This window comes from Schistocerca nitens, chromosome 5, assembly GCF_023898315.1.
Source record: "Schistocerca nitens isolate TAMUIC-IGC-003100 chromosome 5, iqSchNite1.1, whole genome shotgun sequence".
Classification (NCBI taxonomy): domain Eukaryota; kingdom Metazoa; phylum Arthropoda; class Insecta; order Orthoptera; family Acrididae; genus Schistocerca; species Schistocerca nitens.
Window position 1 is genome coordinate 642,440,888 of NC_064618.1, and position 17,372 is coordinate 642,458,259.

At 42.7% G+C, this 17,372-nt stretch overlaps 1 protein-coding gene across 4 annotated transcripts in view; it reads right to left on the reverse strand.

Annotated features, from left to right (window-relative positions):
- LOC126259432 (probable cytochrome P450 301a1, mitochondrial) overlaps positions 1-17,372 on the reverse strand; it is a 414,350-nt gene that overhangs the window by 295,203 nt on the left and 101,775 nt on the right. For all 4 annotated transcript variants that reach the window (XM_049956239.1, XM_049956236.1, XM_049956230.1 and 1 more), the window contains one exon: positions 5,229-5,397. In XM_049956239.1, coding sequence (XP_049812196.1) covers positions 5,229-5,397 — 169 coding nt within the window. The remainder of the gene's footprint in view (positions 1-5,228; positions 5,398-17,372) is intronic.

A 17,372-nucleotide genomic window follows, 5' to 3' on the forward strand; every position in this document is an offset into this window, starting at 1 on the left:
AGAACGGTAACCTGAAGCTTGATGAGTTGTTGGTCAAGTGTGGAATCTTGATTACTCTGAGGAGCTTTGTGAGCTCCTAGTAATTTTTCCCAGATAAGAGATTTGGATGCAGCCGAGACTAGAGAGGATTTGATGTGAAAGAGGATGGGAGACGAGTATTGGTTAGGGTCAAGGGATGGGATGTACATAGAAGAAGGCGGTAGAGTTGGAGCCACTCGTGGAGAAGAAAGTCACATTTGTCGAATAGTAGAGTATGTTCGTGAAGTAGTAAAATATGTTGCATTTGCCGGCCGGTGTGGCCGAGCGGTTCTAGGCGCTTCAGTCTGGAACCGCGCGACCGCTACGGTCGCAGGTTCGGATCCTGCCTCGGTCATGGATGTGTGTTAGGTTTAAGTAGTTCTAAGTTCTAGGGGACTGATGACCATAGTGCTCAGATTAATTTGAACCCTTCTATTGTTGCATTTGATAGGATGGGCAGATCTCAGAACTGAATTCATGGTCCGACAAGCGAAGGCAACAGAATTGCTATGGGAAAAGACATGGATTATGTGAAGATGTAAGGAAGTTTGCATGTGCTAATAGAGGCATGACATCAGGTCAGGTTCTTGAGGAGGGAGTACAATGGGAATAGGGGGGGGGGGGGAGGGGGGATTAGAATTCGTATTCCAGGTGTTTGATCAAATGTGAGAGCTTTGTCAGGCGATGCAGGATATAGTTGGAAGAGGGTGAATGGATATAGAAAAGGAGGAAGAGTGTATGATGTTCAAAAATATGGAAATATGGATACTGCGAGGAGGAAGATACATACGTGATATGAATAGAATTAATACAGACGAGGGTGTTGTGTATAAGTGTGATAACGGTGGGACTAAATCCTCATGTACAGTCAGTAGTTTTAGTCTATTGCGATTTTTGATTCAGATACTTGATCAGTGTGTGTCCAACGTAACCTTTTTATCGAGTATTAGTCCATGGTAATTCTCGCAGGAATTGAGCCACTTGTTGATGCACATGAAGACATTGAAATCAGTTGCAACCACTTCTAGGCTGTGTGGCACATCTTCAAAAATTTCCCAATTGAACTAGAGCAACTTTGTTGTCTTTTCCGTGCAGAGTGTGGCAGAGCATAATCATGTCACTTATTTGAATGGCACTACTCAGTATTATTAATACACTGAGCTCCATAGAAATTGGCATAGACATTCGTAGTCAAATACAGAAATATGTAAACAAGCAGAATACGGCGCTGCGGTAGGCAACGCTTAAATACGACAAGTGTCTGACGCCGTTGTTAGATCGGTTACTGCTGTTACAATGGTAGGGTATCAAGATTTAAGTGAGCTTGAACGTGGTGTTATAGTCGGTGCATGAGCTATGGGACACAACATCTCAGAAGTAGCAATGAAGTGGGATTTTCCCTTACGACCATTTCACGAACATCAAATCTCCGACATCGCTGGGGCCAGAAAAAAATCCTGCAAGAACGGGACCAACGACGACTCAAGAGAATCGTTCAACACGACAGAAGAGCAACCCTTCGGCAAACTGCTGCAGATTTCAATGCTGGGCCTTCAGCAAGTGTCAGCGTGCGAGCCATTCAACGTAACATCATCGATATGGGCTTTCGGAGCCGAAGGCCCACTCGTGTAGCCTTGGTTACTACACGACACAAAGCTTTACGCCTCGCATTGTCCCGTCCACACCGATATTGGACTGCTGGTGACTGGTAACACGATCCCTGGTGAGACGAGTCTCGTTTCAAATCATATCGAGCGGATGGACGTGTACGAGTATGGAGACAACCTCTTGAATCTATGGACCCTGCATGTCAGCAGAGGACTGTTCGAGCTGGTCGAGGCTCTGTAAAGGTGTGAGGCGTGTGCAGTTGGAGTGGTATGGGGCCCCTGATACTTCTAGATACGACACTGACAGGTGACACATACGTAAGCATCCTGTCTGGTCACCTACATCCATTCATGTCCGTTGGGCATTCCGACGGACTTTAGAAACTCCAGCAGGACAATACGACACCCCACACGTCCTGAATTGCTATAAAGTGGCTCCAGGAACACTCTTCTGAGTTTAAACACTTCCACTGGCCACCAAACTTCCCAGACGTTAACATTATTCAGTACATCTGGGATACCTTGCAACGTGCTGTTCAGAAGAGATCTCCATCCTCTCCTACTCTTACGGACTTATGGACAGCCCTGCAGGATTCATGGTGTCAATTCCCTGCAGCACTACTTCAGACATTAGTCGAGTCCATAACACGTCGTGTTGCGGCACTTCTGTGTGCTTGCAGGGGCCCTATGCAATATTCGGCAGGTGTGCCAGTTTCTTTGGCTCTTCAATGTATATGCCACATGTATATATTACATTTCCCAAAACCTGCAAACATGATTCCTTTAGCGTCCCGAGGAACGGTAGTCACAACTTTTCTGTCTGACAAAATTTTTTGTAACTTCTTATGTTCTTCCGGTGCTGATGATAACTTAATTCTTCCGAAGTTTTCAGGCGGCTGAATGTCTGTGACTGACACAATATTTCGTCGACGTCCCTCGCCGCCTTTATCAGATGTCCCTTCTGCACTGAGCTCTCGCGGAAACTGCTCCTGTCTTGCTGTTCCCTACCCCTACCACTCGTCACAGTGTGCCAGCCGCCATGTGCCGTGCCTTCGTCCACGTCCGCTATTGCTCGCGGCTGGATTACTGGTGTCCAGTGTCTCCTCCACCAATGGGGGGTGCTCCACGTGACTTGCTGAGTTCATCATGTTTCCTGCCAGCTTGATTTCAATCGTCTCTTTCATGAAGCCATTCTTGCAGCTGGGAATCCGCGACAGGATTTTCGTCTCTTCCTGACAGTGTTCAGATACTGCGGGTATACTGGGTTGCTCCAGCCTAGTGAGGCTTTGGTGCTCCATACATCGAACTTCCATCGTTCTGGTTGTTTGATCAATGTATGAAACGCCAAACTCACAGCAAACGTTGTAGATACCTGGTTTATGCAAGCCTAAGTTGTCGTTTGGACTGCCAACTAGGCTGCTCCACAGAGATTTGAAATATTATACTTAAAAATTCCTATAGGAACTTAAACCATCAGACCAAGTGGTGCGACAACAACTTAAAAAAATGGAAAAATTAATGGAAACTGAAGTGTTGTTGAGAATCTGTTCTATCGGATGAAGCTCATTATCATATCAGCCAGCGGCTATGTAAACAATCACTATTTCAGATATTGGGCGCCTGGAAACCCTAGCGGACGGCACTAACGACCGTTACACGGCGAAAAAGTTACGTATTCTGCACCATAATAACGCAAGGTGCGATGCGCCCTTACTTTAGGACCAGAGAGAGAATGCAATGTCTGCAGCATGTGAACGATATGTGGATATGATTGAGTCTTTTATAGCAGATGAAGTTCAAGACTCCGTAGTTTTAGCGAGAGCGTCAGTGGTAGCCGCTCCACAGGTGTTAGGTGACGACGTAATTTAACAATTTGACGGCATTCACTGACCATCTAGGTCATCTTGTTGGACGGTATGCCACTGTTTTCCTTGTGAGGCTAATTAAACAGCGAAGTGCACACCAATCCCCCAAAAACAGGGATTAGAGAAGCAGTCGTAGCAGTCAGAAGGAAATGCTTCAAAGTTCCACAAAAAACTCCGCATTTATTTCCAGGAATGCATCCATTCGCATGGCCATTATTTTACATTTAATGTTTAGAGAGAAACTTTCTGTTATTGCTTCAATTAATGGAATTTAATTTGCTTTTTGGTTTAAACAATAAAACTATCAAGATTATTCTTCATTTTTATGAGAGTTACTTTAAAAATTTCCGCTACCTCCAGCCGCCCTGTAATTCCGACGCCACATGAAAACAGACTTACTTTCATTACACCCAACGTACTAGTGGTTTTACTAAAATTTTAATTATCATTTAGAAACAATTACGATCACGAAAGTTGATGACAGTCTTAGTTCTCCTTTATATACTGATCCTCCAGTTTCCCCACCTATGGATGACTAGGTAGAGACCTCGGTTGTAGAAGTCTTCACTTTGGCTGTTCGCCTCTAAATCCACCTTTCATCATCCTGGAGATGTCAACCACGAAGTGGTTTCTTCATCCGAGGGAAAAGGAAGATGGGGCTGTGTGCCATGTTAAGAGAATGCGACGGTGAGGCAAAATTTGACAATCCAAAGAAGCAGTATGATTGTTTATTGAGCAGAATGTATGTATCGTTGAGCAAAAACAGCACGTTAGTCAGCTTTCTGCAAAGTTTAATCTTGACACTTTACTGTAACCTCATCAAGAGATTTTGGTAGTGTGTTGTCACAGTTTGCCCCTTACGAGCACATCCTGGTAGTCCCAGAAGAGAGCGTTACGTGGCCATGTGATGGATGGGTCCTTCCCTTTTTCGGTAGTGATGAACCCACATATTTCCAATACTTGCTTTCCCTCTTTGTTGACGATGATGGTGATATAGCCAGCTGACGTCCACGAATTTTTGGTGGCAAAAAAAGTCCCCTTGATTGCCATAACACTGCTGCAACATTTGCAACATTTCGGTGTGGAAAGCTTTCTTAATACATGTTTAGCAGTAACGGAAAAACAACAAGAGGTGAATTTGTCATTTTCAAAATTTCGTACAAGATTTTTAAAAATGGTCTTGATTGATTTCCACCTTTTTTGCACAATCACTTCGATTGTCAACATCAGTCTTCGTGCATCAAGAACTACGATTCTCTTGCAATTTCTGGTTCTTTACACGTGCATTGCCTGCCATGTCGTTCTTCACGTTTTGTTTAACCACACTGCAAGTGTCTGCACCACATAACCATTACGCCATATAACAGTACATTGTTGCCGTACTACCTCAGCATGGATTGTTTAGCATTGTTCCCCTTCAAATACAGAAAACCAGTTGCCGCACGGTTATCAACCGAGGGGGCCATTTTGTTTCGTTCCTCTAGCGATGTGCTATGGAACTGCTGCGTGAGAATTGCAATATCTTCCATGACAAGCAGACATATACTTGAAAACAACTGGAAAAATTAATTATGTAAATTTAGATTTTGAAGTGATGATAATTATATTATGATTAGCTCTCGTATATGATTCATGACGATTATTATGCGGTGACATATTTTCAGCAAAGGTAGCGAGCAATAAAAAAGGGAGCCAGCCACCCAGTCACGGATGCACATGCAGCGTGGCCGCACTGTACCGTGTCGATGCCGGCGAACATCATGTCCAGCGCCATCACGATGGCGACGCGCGGGTCGTCGTTGGACACCAGCAGCTTCTCCAGCACGCTGAGTTCTCCAGCTGACAAGTCTGCTGCTCCCCGCTTTTTTATTCTGTCCATCGCCTCGTTGATATGTCGCATCGCCACCCTGCGCACAAAGACAAAAGCTCTAAGTTGGCGCCTGCTACCTGACACAAGCTGTGAGTTGCCATCCACTAAGAAACAACACAGTCTGTAAGTTGACGACCACTACACAACATAGGCTGTAAATTGACGCCCACTGCACAACAACACGGGGTATAAGTTGATGTTCACTACACAACAACAGAGGCTTTGAATTGGCATGCATTGCTCGACGACACAGGGTGTAAGTTGATGTCCACCAAACAACAACACAGGCTGTAAGCAGATGCCTATTACATGGTGACGTAAGCTGTGGGTGAACATCCACCACACAGCGATGCAGACTGTAAGTTGAATCCCAGAGAAAGGGACAAAGGCTGTGAGTCGACACCTACTATACAACGATTTAGGGTATAAGTTGACGCCCAGAACACGACAACACGGGCTCTGAGTTGATGCTCAAGTGACAGCGACACAGGCTGTAAGATGATGCCTGCTTCACTGCTACACTGCTTGTAAATTGACGGCCGCTACAGTAGATATCGCCATAATGGTTTCCTTCAGGAATAGGGTCAAAACCACTCATTCACTGCAATGAACTAGCTATTTTTCATGACTCATCACAATTCACTTACATAAATTAAAAGAGGGCGACTTGCATTTTTAACACAAGGTCTATATTTTTGCTTTATTTTAACCTGGTTTGAAAGAACACAGGATATTAATATATTCCCGTTACATTCAATCTAGTTTTAAAATTCCCGAAAATTCTTACATTTCGTAGTCAGTGAAATTTGAAAATATCACGACAAAATTCTGAATGTTTTTATCAACTTTGAAAAACGCAAAAATAAAGCTCATTCTTCTTACTGTTTTATAACTGCACTGAAAGCAAAATATGATACGAAAACTGCAATACAAATGAAAGTACTTTTCTACCTCCTGAAGTTATCTACTGTTATTTTTCACAATCAATATGACAATATATGTGTCTAAGACAAAGAAACTAATCAGTGTAATGATTTATAAACAAAATACGACCAATTTTACACGAAGTGAGTCGTTTCTTTTTTCGGTGCATGTGAGTCCTTCTTGTGAAAAGCTACACTGACAGGTCACTAATGTAGCTGGAATGCATAATCTCTTCAGAGGCATCTACTGAAGTGTCGTTTGTAGCAGTTATCTGGATTCCCAGAAGATTAAGGGATTACTGCTTCTAGGCAAAAATACCCCAGAAAAATATTGGTCTAGTTCGACAATCGGGATCATGGCTTCCTTGGAGCTGACTGATTATATCAATGAACTCGCCTCAAATTGACGAATTCGCTCCCGTATTGTCACTAGTTGGTTAGTAATGGTTGTGTTTTTAACTTTTTTGTACTTCAGCAAGTATTCTTAAGGGAAATCTACACTTCTTGAAAAATGTAAGTGCACCTTTGACGTCGCCAACTATTGACAACACTGACTTACAAGGGGAGGCCACGACGTTTGGAACGCGGATTTACTGTAAACTTCGTACACTCCTAGTAATCCATGAGGACAACAAAATATGTAAGCAGTAGCGCGTACTTCTCAAGCGTTACTGATAAAATCGCAAGATAATTTCGGTCGTCAAATATATATCTGTGCGTGGCCATTTTAACCATAAAGCGGATGCAGCCGAGTGGTGGCGGCACGGTAGCTCAGCGTGTTCGGTCAGAGGTTCAAAATGGTTCAAATGGCTCTGAGCACTATGGGACTTAACATCTGTGGTCATCAGTCCCCTAGAACTTAGAACTACTTAAACCTAACAAACCTAAGGTCATCACACACATCCATGCCCGAGGCAGGATTCGAACCTGCGACCGTAGCGGTCACGTGGCTCCAGACTGAAGCGCATAGAACCGCACGGCCACACCGGCCGGCTCCGGTCAGAGGGTTGGCAGCCCTCTGTAATAAAAAAACTGAGTTAATCGATAAACAACGAACTTAAATGGATGTCTTACGACGTCCGCCCCGAGCAGATGCAACGAACGAAAGCGAACAAAATGAGACTAAAAAAAAAAGCGTGTTCGGTCAGAGCGTTAGCTCTCCTTTCTAATAATAAAACTGAGCGAACGGATGAACGAGAAAACTGAACGGGTGTCATCGGACGTCCGCCTTGAACAAATTCGACGAACAATATAGAACAAGATCCTTTCCTTTTTTTTTTAAAAAAAAAAAAGTGTTTGGCGTTCAAGCCACTCGATCGCTGGATCGAGTTCCTTTCGTCAGTTTTTTTTATTTTCAACTTAGTCCTTTTCTTTACTATTTATATTACAATTGATATAATGGGGAAAATACACGTAATCGGATAAACTTTTATTAAATTTGTAATGTTATTTGGCAGTCTACTAATTTTTATTATAACAAATAATATAATATTCACAACTATCGACTAGTAAACGACCAAACGCATAAAGTGATACTGAAAATGTATGCTTGTCCGTGTCTTCAAAACTGTTCGTATTTAATCGAAAGAGAACGAGAAATTGCTTCTCGGAAGACGCTATTAAAATACGCTCGATACCGCATAACCAATTATCAGCGGCGAGTTTTAAGGAAATACTGCGTTATGCATTGTTTGCTTCCAAATTATCGTCTTAAAGAGAGTTTTTGAAAACGTTAACGAGGTTTGTTTTTCCACGGAAAACGTCAAAAGACCTTGCGTATGCGGAAACATAGCATTTATTCAATACAACTGGTGCCGTTTAACTTTATGTTTTCCATGCTTTTACGAAAAATACCATCCTGCAACTTCTACTCCTAAAGTCGAAAGCGACGATTAATAGTAAATCTTTCGAAAGCCGTCTGTGCCGGTCAAAACTTGGAGGTAACAAGTCGTTTCGGGCTCCTTCCAGGTGTAAGGGATTTCTCAAATCAAGGACAAGCATACATTTTCAATATCACTTTATGCGTTTGGCCGTTTACTAGTCGATAGTTATGAATATTACAATATTGTGATAAAAAATTAGTAGACTGCCAAATAACATTGTAAATTTAATAAAAGTTCATCCGATTACGCGTATTTTCCCCATTATATCAATTGTAATGTAAATAAATAAGAAAATTACTGTGTTGAAAATAAAAAGAAATTGATGAACCGAACTCGATCCAGCGATCCACCGGCTTGAACGCCAACCATTTTTTTAAACGTATTTTGTTCTATATTATTCGTTGAATTTGTTCATGGCAGACGTCCGATGATACACGTTCAGTTTTTTCGATGGCCCGTTCGCTCAGTTCTTTTATTAGAAAGGAAAGCTAACGCTCTGACCGAACACGTTGAGCGACCGTGCCGCCACCACTCGGCTGCATCCGCTTTATGGTTAAAATGGCCACGCACAGATATATATTTGACGACCGAAATTATCTTGCGATTTTCTCAGTAACGCTTGAGAAGTACGCGCTACTGCTTACACATTTTGTTGTCCTCATGGACAGTACCACTGTTACTGCTTCTACTGCTGCCGCTATAATAATGGTAATAATAACCAGTGGAAAAATACTCCCGTCGAATCACAAAAAAGGCGAATATCTCCCTTTAAAAGACTGACAGAAAAGTGGGGAACCTGTTGCCGCAGTCCACATTCCAGCTTCTTTACCTCACCTTAGACAACGCCTAATGCAAAGGAACCGACCGATTTGCTCAGTTTGCATGGACTAGACGAAATGCATGATGTTTAAATTTTGAACCTGTACTGTAGTATAGCTACAGTATGCCTGTTATTCCTATAGGCATACAAATGGTCATAGACCAAAGGTTATCCAAAGTACTTGTCATATTATCGCTGAAATGAATAGAGCCCGAGATATTATCCCCTGTAAGTTCGCATTTTCGACGCGGCTTTTCGGAACATATTGGTGCCAAATAACGATAGTGACAATGGAAGATACAAAATTTAATAGTGGATTCAGTTATTACGATGCCATTTCCATATTCTATGCTGCGAATACGATGATATCAGTTCATGCGGGTGAAAACAGTAGTGTGTATGATGTGCTGTGCATAATACACATTATTATGGAATTTAAAATGTTTCTTAAGAATGTGCGTACAAGTACTACGTAGTTATATGAGTATGTTATCAACAGTCAGATCGCAAAATAACTGTGATATATATTTTCAGTTTTGCTTTCTTTTTCAATTTTGTTCTTTTAGCTTAAGAAGAAGTATGTTAACCATGTGCCAAGTTGGAACTTTAATTTTTCTTTGAGTTACTTCCTTCTTGTTGATATGATTTTTCTAGGATTATATGCATATGTCTTATCGTAACGTTTACCACAAAACACGATGCAATTTTGTTTGTATAATAATAATAATAATAATAATAATAATAATAATGTAATAATAATACAGCAGTGGTACAGTGATGTTAGGCATTCCACTATACCCACACACACCCACACACACCTACACACCCACCCCCACATACACACACCACACACACACACACACACACACACACACACACACACAAACACACACACAATATAACTCAGTAAAGAAACATGTCACTAACATAGAAAAGACCCCGACTGAACTGTGGTAATATCTCAGAAACAGAATGTTGTGCTTCTGCCTAATGTGAGCCGACAAAAGTAAAAACTTAGGTTACATATATACTGTGGTGTCACCGCTAGACACCACACTTGCTAGGTGGTAACTTAAATCGGCCGCGGTCCTGTAGTACATGTCGGACCCGCGTGTCGCCACTGGTAATCGCAAACCTAGCGCCACCACATGGCAGGTCACAAGACACGGACCAGACCTCGCCCCAGTTGTACGGAAGACATAGCTTGCGACCAGACGTACGAAGCTTTCCTCTCATTTGCCGAGAGACAGATTGAATAGCCTTCAGCTTAGTCCATAGATACTACCTAGCAAGGCGCCATTTGTATCAGTGCTTATAGCTTACTAATATTCAAGAGAGATGTATTCCAAGGACTCATTAAAGTTAAGTAACAAACATATACGTACTTTTCTTCTTATTCATTAATAAGTCTCATGTTCCAGAACTTCAAGCCCGTCTGCGTTAGTTTAGCGTGCACCTAGCTACCTCATTGTGTCTATGCTGTATGACTAGACACAACATATACACTCCTGGAAATGGAAAAAAGAACACATTGACACCGGTGAGTCAGACCCACCATACTTGCTCCGGACACTGCGAGAGGGCTGTACAAGCAATGATCACACGCACGGCACAGCGGACACACCAGGAACCGCGGTGTTGGCCGTCGAATGGCGCTAGCTGCGCAGCATTCGTGCACCGCCGCCGTCAGTGTCAGCCAGTTTGCCGTGGCATACGGAGCTCCATCGCAGTCTTTAACACTGGTAGCATGCCGCGACAGCGTGGACGTGAACCGTATGTGCAGTTGACGGACTTTGAGCGAGGGCGTATAGTGGGCATGCGGGAGGCCGGGTGGACGTACCGCCGAATTGCTCAACACGTGGGGCGTGAGGTCTCCACAGTACATCGATGTTGTCGCCAGTGGTCGGCGGAAGGTGCACGTGCCCGTCGACCTGGGACCGGACCGCAGCGACGCACGGATGCACGCCAAGACCGTAGGATCCTACGCAGTGCCGTAGGGGACCGCACCGCCACTTCCCAGCAAATTAGGGACACTGTTGCTCCTGGGGTATCGGCGAGGACCATTCGCAACCGTCTCCATGATGCTGGGCTACGGACCCGCACACCGTTAGGCCGTCTTCCGCTCACGCCCCAACATCGTGCAGCCCGCCTCCAGTGGTGTCGCGACAGGCGTGAATGGAGGGACGAATGGAGACGTGTCGTCTTCAGCGATGAGAGTCGCTTCTGCCTTGGTGCCAATGATGGTCGTATGCGTGTTTGGCGCCGTGCAGGTGAGCGCCACAATCAGGACTGCATACGACCGAGGCACACAGGGCCAACACCCGGCATCATGGTGTGGGGAGCGATCTCCTACACTGGCCGTACACCACTGGTGATCGTCGAGGGGACACTGAGTAGTGCACGGTACATCCAAACCGTCATCGAACCCATCGTTCTACCATTCCTAGACCGGCAAGGGAACTTGCTGTTCCAACAGGACAATGCACGTCCGCATGTATCCCGTGCCACCCAACGTGCTCTAGAAGGTGTAAGTCAACTACCCTGGCCAGCAAGATCTCCGGATCTGTCCCCCATTGAGCATGTTTGGGACTGGATGAAGCGTCGTCTCACGCGGTCTGCACGTCCAGCACGAATGCTGGTCCAACTGAGGCGCCAGGTGGAAATGGCATGGCAAGCCGTTCCACAGGACTACATCCAGCATCTCTACGATCGTCTCCATGGGAGAATAGCAGCCTGCATTGCTGCGAAAGGTGGATATACACTGTACTAGTGCCGACATTGTGCATGCTCTGTTGCCTGTGTCTATGTGCCTGTGGTTCTGTCAGTGTGATCATGTGATGTATCTGACCCCAGGAATGTGTCAATAAAGTTTCCCCTTCCTGGGACAATGAATTCACGGTGTTCTTATTTCAATTTCCAGGAGTATATATATATATATAACCTAAGTTTTTACTTTTGTCGGCTCACATTAGGCAGAAGCACAACATTCTGTTTCTGAGATATTACCACAGTTCAGACAGGGTCTTTTCTATGTTAGTGACATGTTTCTTTACTGAGTTAGGTATAAGAATTTTAGCACATTTTTGTGTACATTTTCTCGTTCTGATACCTGTCTATTACTTGTGACGTATTATGTGCAGAAAAAATGGTTCAAATGGCTCTGAGCACTATGGGACTTAACATCTATGGTCATCAGTCCCCTAGAACTTAGAACTACTTAAACCTAACTAACCTAAGGACAGCACACAACACCCAGCCATCACGAGGCAGAGAAAATCCCTGACCCCGCCGGGAATCGAACCCGGGAACCCGGGCGTGGGAAGCGAGAACGCTACCGCACGACCACGAAACGCGGGCTATTATGTGCAGATATATTACTGTTATATACAACAAGCAGTATGCTAAAATATTTTTCACTGTTTTATTTCACATAATTTCATACTATAATCACATTTTTTATTTGTTATGATTTTTAATTTTCAATGCCATATTTCATGTATTGTTGCACCGATTTACTGATGTTATTGAGATGTATGTTTCAATATTTTGACATTTTTAACATTTATTAGACAGAACATAGGTTTATTTTGTACATATGCATTTACATAATTTATCTGCATCGTTGTAAATACTTTATGTAAATATATATGTACAAAATTATTACTTAGGTCTAAAGTTTATATCCTGCCCCCATGAACCATGGACCTTGCCGTTGGTGGGGAGGCTTGCGTGCCTCAGCGATACAGATAGCCATACCGTAGGTGCAACCACAACGGAGGGGTATCTGTTGAGAGGCCAGACAAACGTGTGCTTCCTGAAGAGGGGCAACAGCCTTTTCAGTAGTTGCAAGGGCAACAGTCTGGATGATTGACTGATCTGGCCTTGTAACAATAACCAAAACGGCCTTGCTGTGCTGATACTGCGAACGGCTGAAAGCAAGGGGAAACTAAGGCCGTAATTTTTCCCGAGGGCATGCAGCTTTATTAAATGATGATGGCGTCCTCTTGGGTAAAATATTCCGGAGGTAAAATAGTCCCCCATTCGGATCTCCAGGCGGGGACTACTCAAGAGGATGTCATTATCAGGAGAAAGAAAACTGGCGTTCTACGGATCGGAGCGTGGAATGTCAGATCACTTAACCGGGCAGGTAGGTTAGAAAATTTAAAAAGGGAAATGGATGGGTTAAAGTTAGATATAGTGGGAATTAGTGAAGTTCGGTGGAAGGAGGAACAAGACTTCTGGTCAGGTGACTACAGGGCTATAAACACAAAATCAAATAGGGGTAATGCAGGAGTAGGTTTAATAATGAATAGGATAATAGGAATGCGGGTAAGCTACTACAAACAACATAGTGAACGCATTATTGTGGCCAAGATAGATACGAAGCCCACACCTACTACAGTAGTACAAGTTTATATGCCAACTAGCTCTGCAGATGACGAAGAAATTGAAGAAATGTATGATGAAATAAAAGAAATTATTCAGATAGTGACGGGTGATGAAAATTTAATAGTCATGGGTGACTGGAATTCGGTAGTAGGAAAAGGGAGAGAAGGAAACGTAGTAGGTGAATATGGATTGGGGCTAAGAAATGAAAGAGGAAGCCGCCTGTTAGAATTTTGCACAGAGCACAACTTAATCATAGCTAACACTTGGTTTAAGAATCATGAAAGATGGTTGTATACATGGAAGAACCCTGGAGATACTAAAAGGTATCAGATAGATTATATAATGGTAAGACAGAGATTTAGGAACCAGGTTTTAAATTGTAAGACATTTCCAGGGGCAGATGTGGACTCTGACCACAATCTATTGGTTATGACCTGTAGATTAAAACTGAAGAAACTGCAAAAAGGTGGGAATTTAAGGAGATGGGACCTGGATAAACTGAAAGAACCAGAGGTTGTACGGAGTTTCAGAGAGAGCATAAGGGAACAATTGACAGGAATAGGGGAAAGAAATACAGTAGAAGAAGAATGAGTAGCTTTGAGAGATGAAGTAGTGAAGGCAGCAGAGGATCAAGTAGGTAAAAAGACGAGGGCTAGTAGAAATCCTTGGGTAACATAAGAAATATTGAACTTAATTGATGAAAGGAGAAAACATAAAAATGCAGTAAATGAAGCAGGCAAAAAGGAATACAAACGTCTCAAAAATGAGATCGACAGGAAGTGCAAAATGGCTAAGCAGGGATGGCTAGAGGACAAATGTAAGGATGTAGAGGCTTATCTCACGAGGGGTAAGATAGATACTGCCTACAGGAAAATTAAAGCGACCTTTGGAGATAAGAGAACCACTTGTATGAACATCAAGAGCTCAGATGGAAACCCAGTTCTAAGCAAAGAAGGGAAAGCAGAAAGGTGGAAGGAGTATATAGAGGGTCTATACAAGGGCGATGTACTTGAGGAAAATATTATAGAAATGGAAGAGGGTGTAGATGAAGATGAAATGGGAGATACGATACTGCGTGAAGAGTTTGACAGAGCACTGAAAGACCTGAGTCGAAACAAGGAGTAGACAACATTCCATTAGAACTACTGACAGCCTTGGGAGAGCCAGTCCTGACAAAACTCTACCATCTGGTGAGCAAGATGTATGAAACAGGCGAAATACCCTCAGACTTCAAGAAGAATATAATAATTCCAATCCCAAAGAAAGCAGGTGTTGACAGATGTGAAAATTACCGAACAATCAGTTTAATAAGCCACAGCTGCAAAATACTAACAGGAATTCTTTACAGACGAATGGAAAAACTAGTAGAAGCCGACCTTGGGGAAGATCAGTTTGGATTCCGTAGAAATACTGGAACACGTGAGGCAATACTGACCTTACGACTTATCTTAGAAGAAAGACTAAGGAAAGGCAAACCTACGTTTCTAGCATTTGTAGACTTAGAGAAAGCTTTTGACAATGTTGACTGGAATACTCTCTTTCAAATTCTAAAGGTGGCAGGGGTAAAATACAGGGAGCGAAAGGCTATTTACAATTTGTACAACACCCAGATGGCAGTTATAAGAGTCGAGGGACATGAAAGGGAAGCAGTGGTTGGGAAGGGAGTAAGACAGGGTTGTAGCCTCTCCCCGATGTTATTCAATCTGTATATTGAGCAAGCAGTAAAGGAAACAAAAGAAAAATTCGGAGTAGGTATTAAAATCCACGGAGAAGAAATAAAAACTTTGAGGTTCGCCGATGACATTGTAATTCTGTCAGAGACAGCAAAGGACTTGGAAGAGCAATTGAATGGAATGGACAGTGTCTTGAAAGGAGGATATAAGATGAACATCAACAAAAGCAAAACGAGGATAATGGAATGTAGTCGGATTAAGTCAGGTGATGCTGAGGGAATTAGATTAGGAAATGAGACACTTAAAATAGTAAAGGAGTTTTGCTATTTGGGGAGCAAAATAACTGATGATGGTCGCAGTAGAGAGGATATAAAATGTAGACTGGCAATGGCAAGGAAAGCGTTTCTGAAGAAGAGAAATTTGTTAACATCGAATATAGATTTAAGTGTTAGGAAGTCATTTCTGAAAGTATTTGTATGGAGTGTAGCCATGTATGGAAGTGAAACATGGACGATAAATAGTTTGGACAAGAAGAGAATAGAAGCTTTAGAAATGTGGTGCTACAGAAGAATGCTGAAGATTAGATGGGTAGATCATATAATCAATGAGGAAGTATTGAATAGGATTGGGGAGAAGAGAAGTTTGTGGCACAACTTGACCAGAAGAAGCGATCGGTTGGTAGGACATGTTCTGAGGCATCAAGGGATCACCAATTTAGTATTGGAGGGCAGCGTGGAGGGTAAAAGTCGTAGAGGGAGACCAAGAGATGAATACACTAAGCAGATTCAGAAGGATGTAGGTTGCAGTAGGTACTGGGAGATGAAGAAGCTTGCACAGGATAGAGTAGCATGGAGAGCTGCATCAAACCAGTCTCAGGACTGAAGACCACAGCAACAACACCAAAGTTTATATCAGTCTGAAGCAGATAATTTCTTCAAAAATCTGTCAATTAAGACCAAACTTAAAGCCTATAGTGCAGTGACAGAACCGGTGTTATTATGTGGGGCAATAACTTTAAGCACCACAAAAAAGATGAACAGGACCTGCTGATCTTTGAACGGAAAATCATGAGAAAGATCTTTGGACCAATCTGTGATTGAGAGAAGAACCAAAAACTGTACAACCTAATGAAACAACCGAGCATTTTGCAGGAAATGAAGAGGCGGAGAATAAGCCTGGCAGGGCACATTGTAAATAGGCCAGAAATGTGCCGGCCTAAAGTTATGCCTCTAGAAAACCTGATGGAACTAGTACGGTTGGAAGACCAAGGAAGTGATGGGAAGATGAACCGCGGAAGCACCTTCAGCAGTTGGGTGTTCGTGAGGATAGTGGATACAAAGCGTACAAGATCACCATCTGTGGAGGAACGTGTAATGTCGGTGCATGGTCTTCAGGGTCTGTGACCGCCGATAAGTATGTATGTATGTATGTATTTGCATCTTTATGAGATACTTGTGGTTTTCTTTTACTGTAAGGGGATCTTCTTGTTTTGATTTTTTTGTTCTTTGTATTAGTAGTTTTATTTTCATTCAAATACCGGTACATATAAAAACACAATTTTCCCATTTCTACTCGTATGTACAGGGTGGCCCATTTGAACGTTTCAGCGCAATTGTCTCTGAAACAAAAATAGATACTGAGAATGTAAGACAGAGGCTCATGAAAGTAAATACTATGAGACATTATGAAAAGTAATCAAATATTAGTTTCAACCAAAACTTTTATTTTTCATATGGACACCATGTACTATTACCTACATACTCAATAATATGAAAAATCACAAAAAGAATAGCATTGGTCGCATCACCATACCTCAATTACATCCCGAAAATTTGCAAAGCGAAGTTGACGCTTGAAACAAACGAAACACGCCGCTATTGCACAGCTCGATATTCAATCGTGAACCCTATGTTGCTCATAATCGCGATGTGATTGATGTACGTAATCTTATTTTAACTGTTATCACGAGGGTCGAAAGCAATAACAGGGTTTCCTGCCACAAGCATTGATATGTGGGGATCACGCTTGCATCTGCGGATGTGCAATAGCGGCGATTTCGTTTGTTTCAGGCGTCAAATTCGCTCTGCTATTTCTCCGTATGTAATTGACGTATTGCGATGAAACTAACTCCATTATTTTTGTGATTTTTCATGCCACTGATTGCATAACAAATAAGGGGCGTCCATTTAAAAAACCGCAAGTTTGTATTGGAACTTATATTTCCTTACGGTTTAGAATGTCTCAAGGTATTTACTTTTATGACCCTCCGCCTTGCACTCATACACCTGAAAGTCGCTATCCAATATCAACCTTTGTACAAGAGA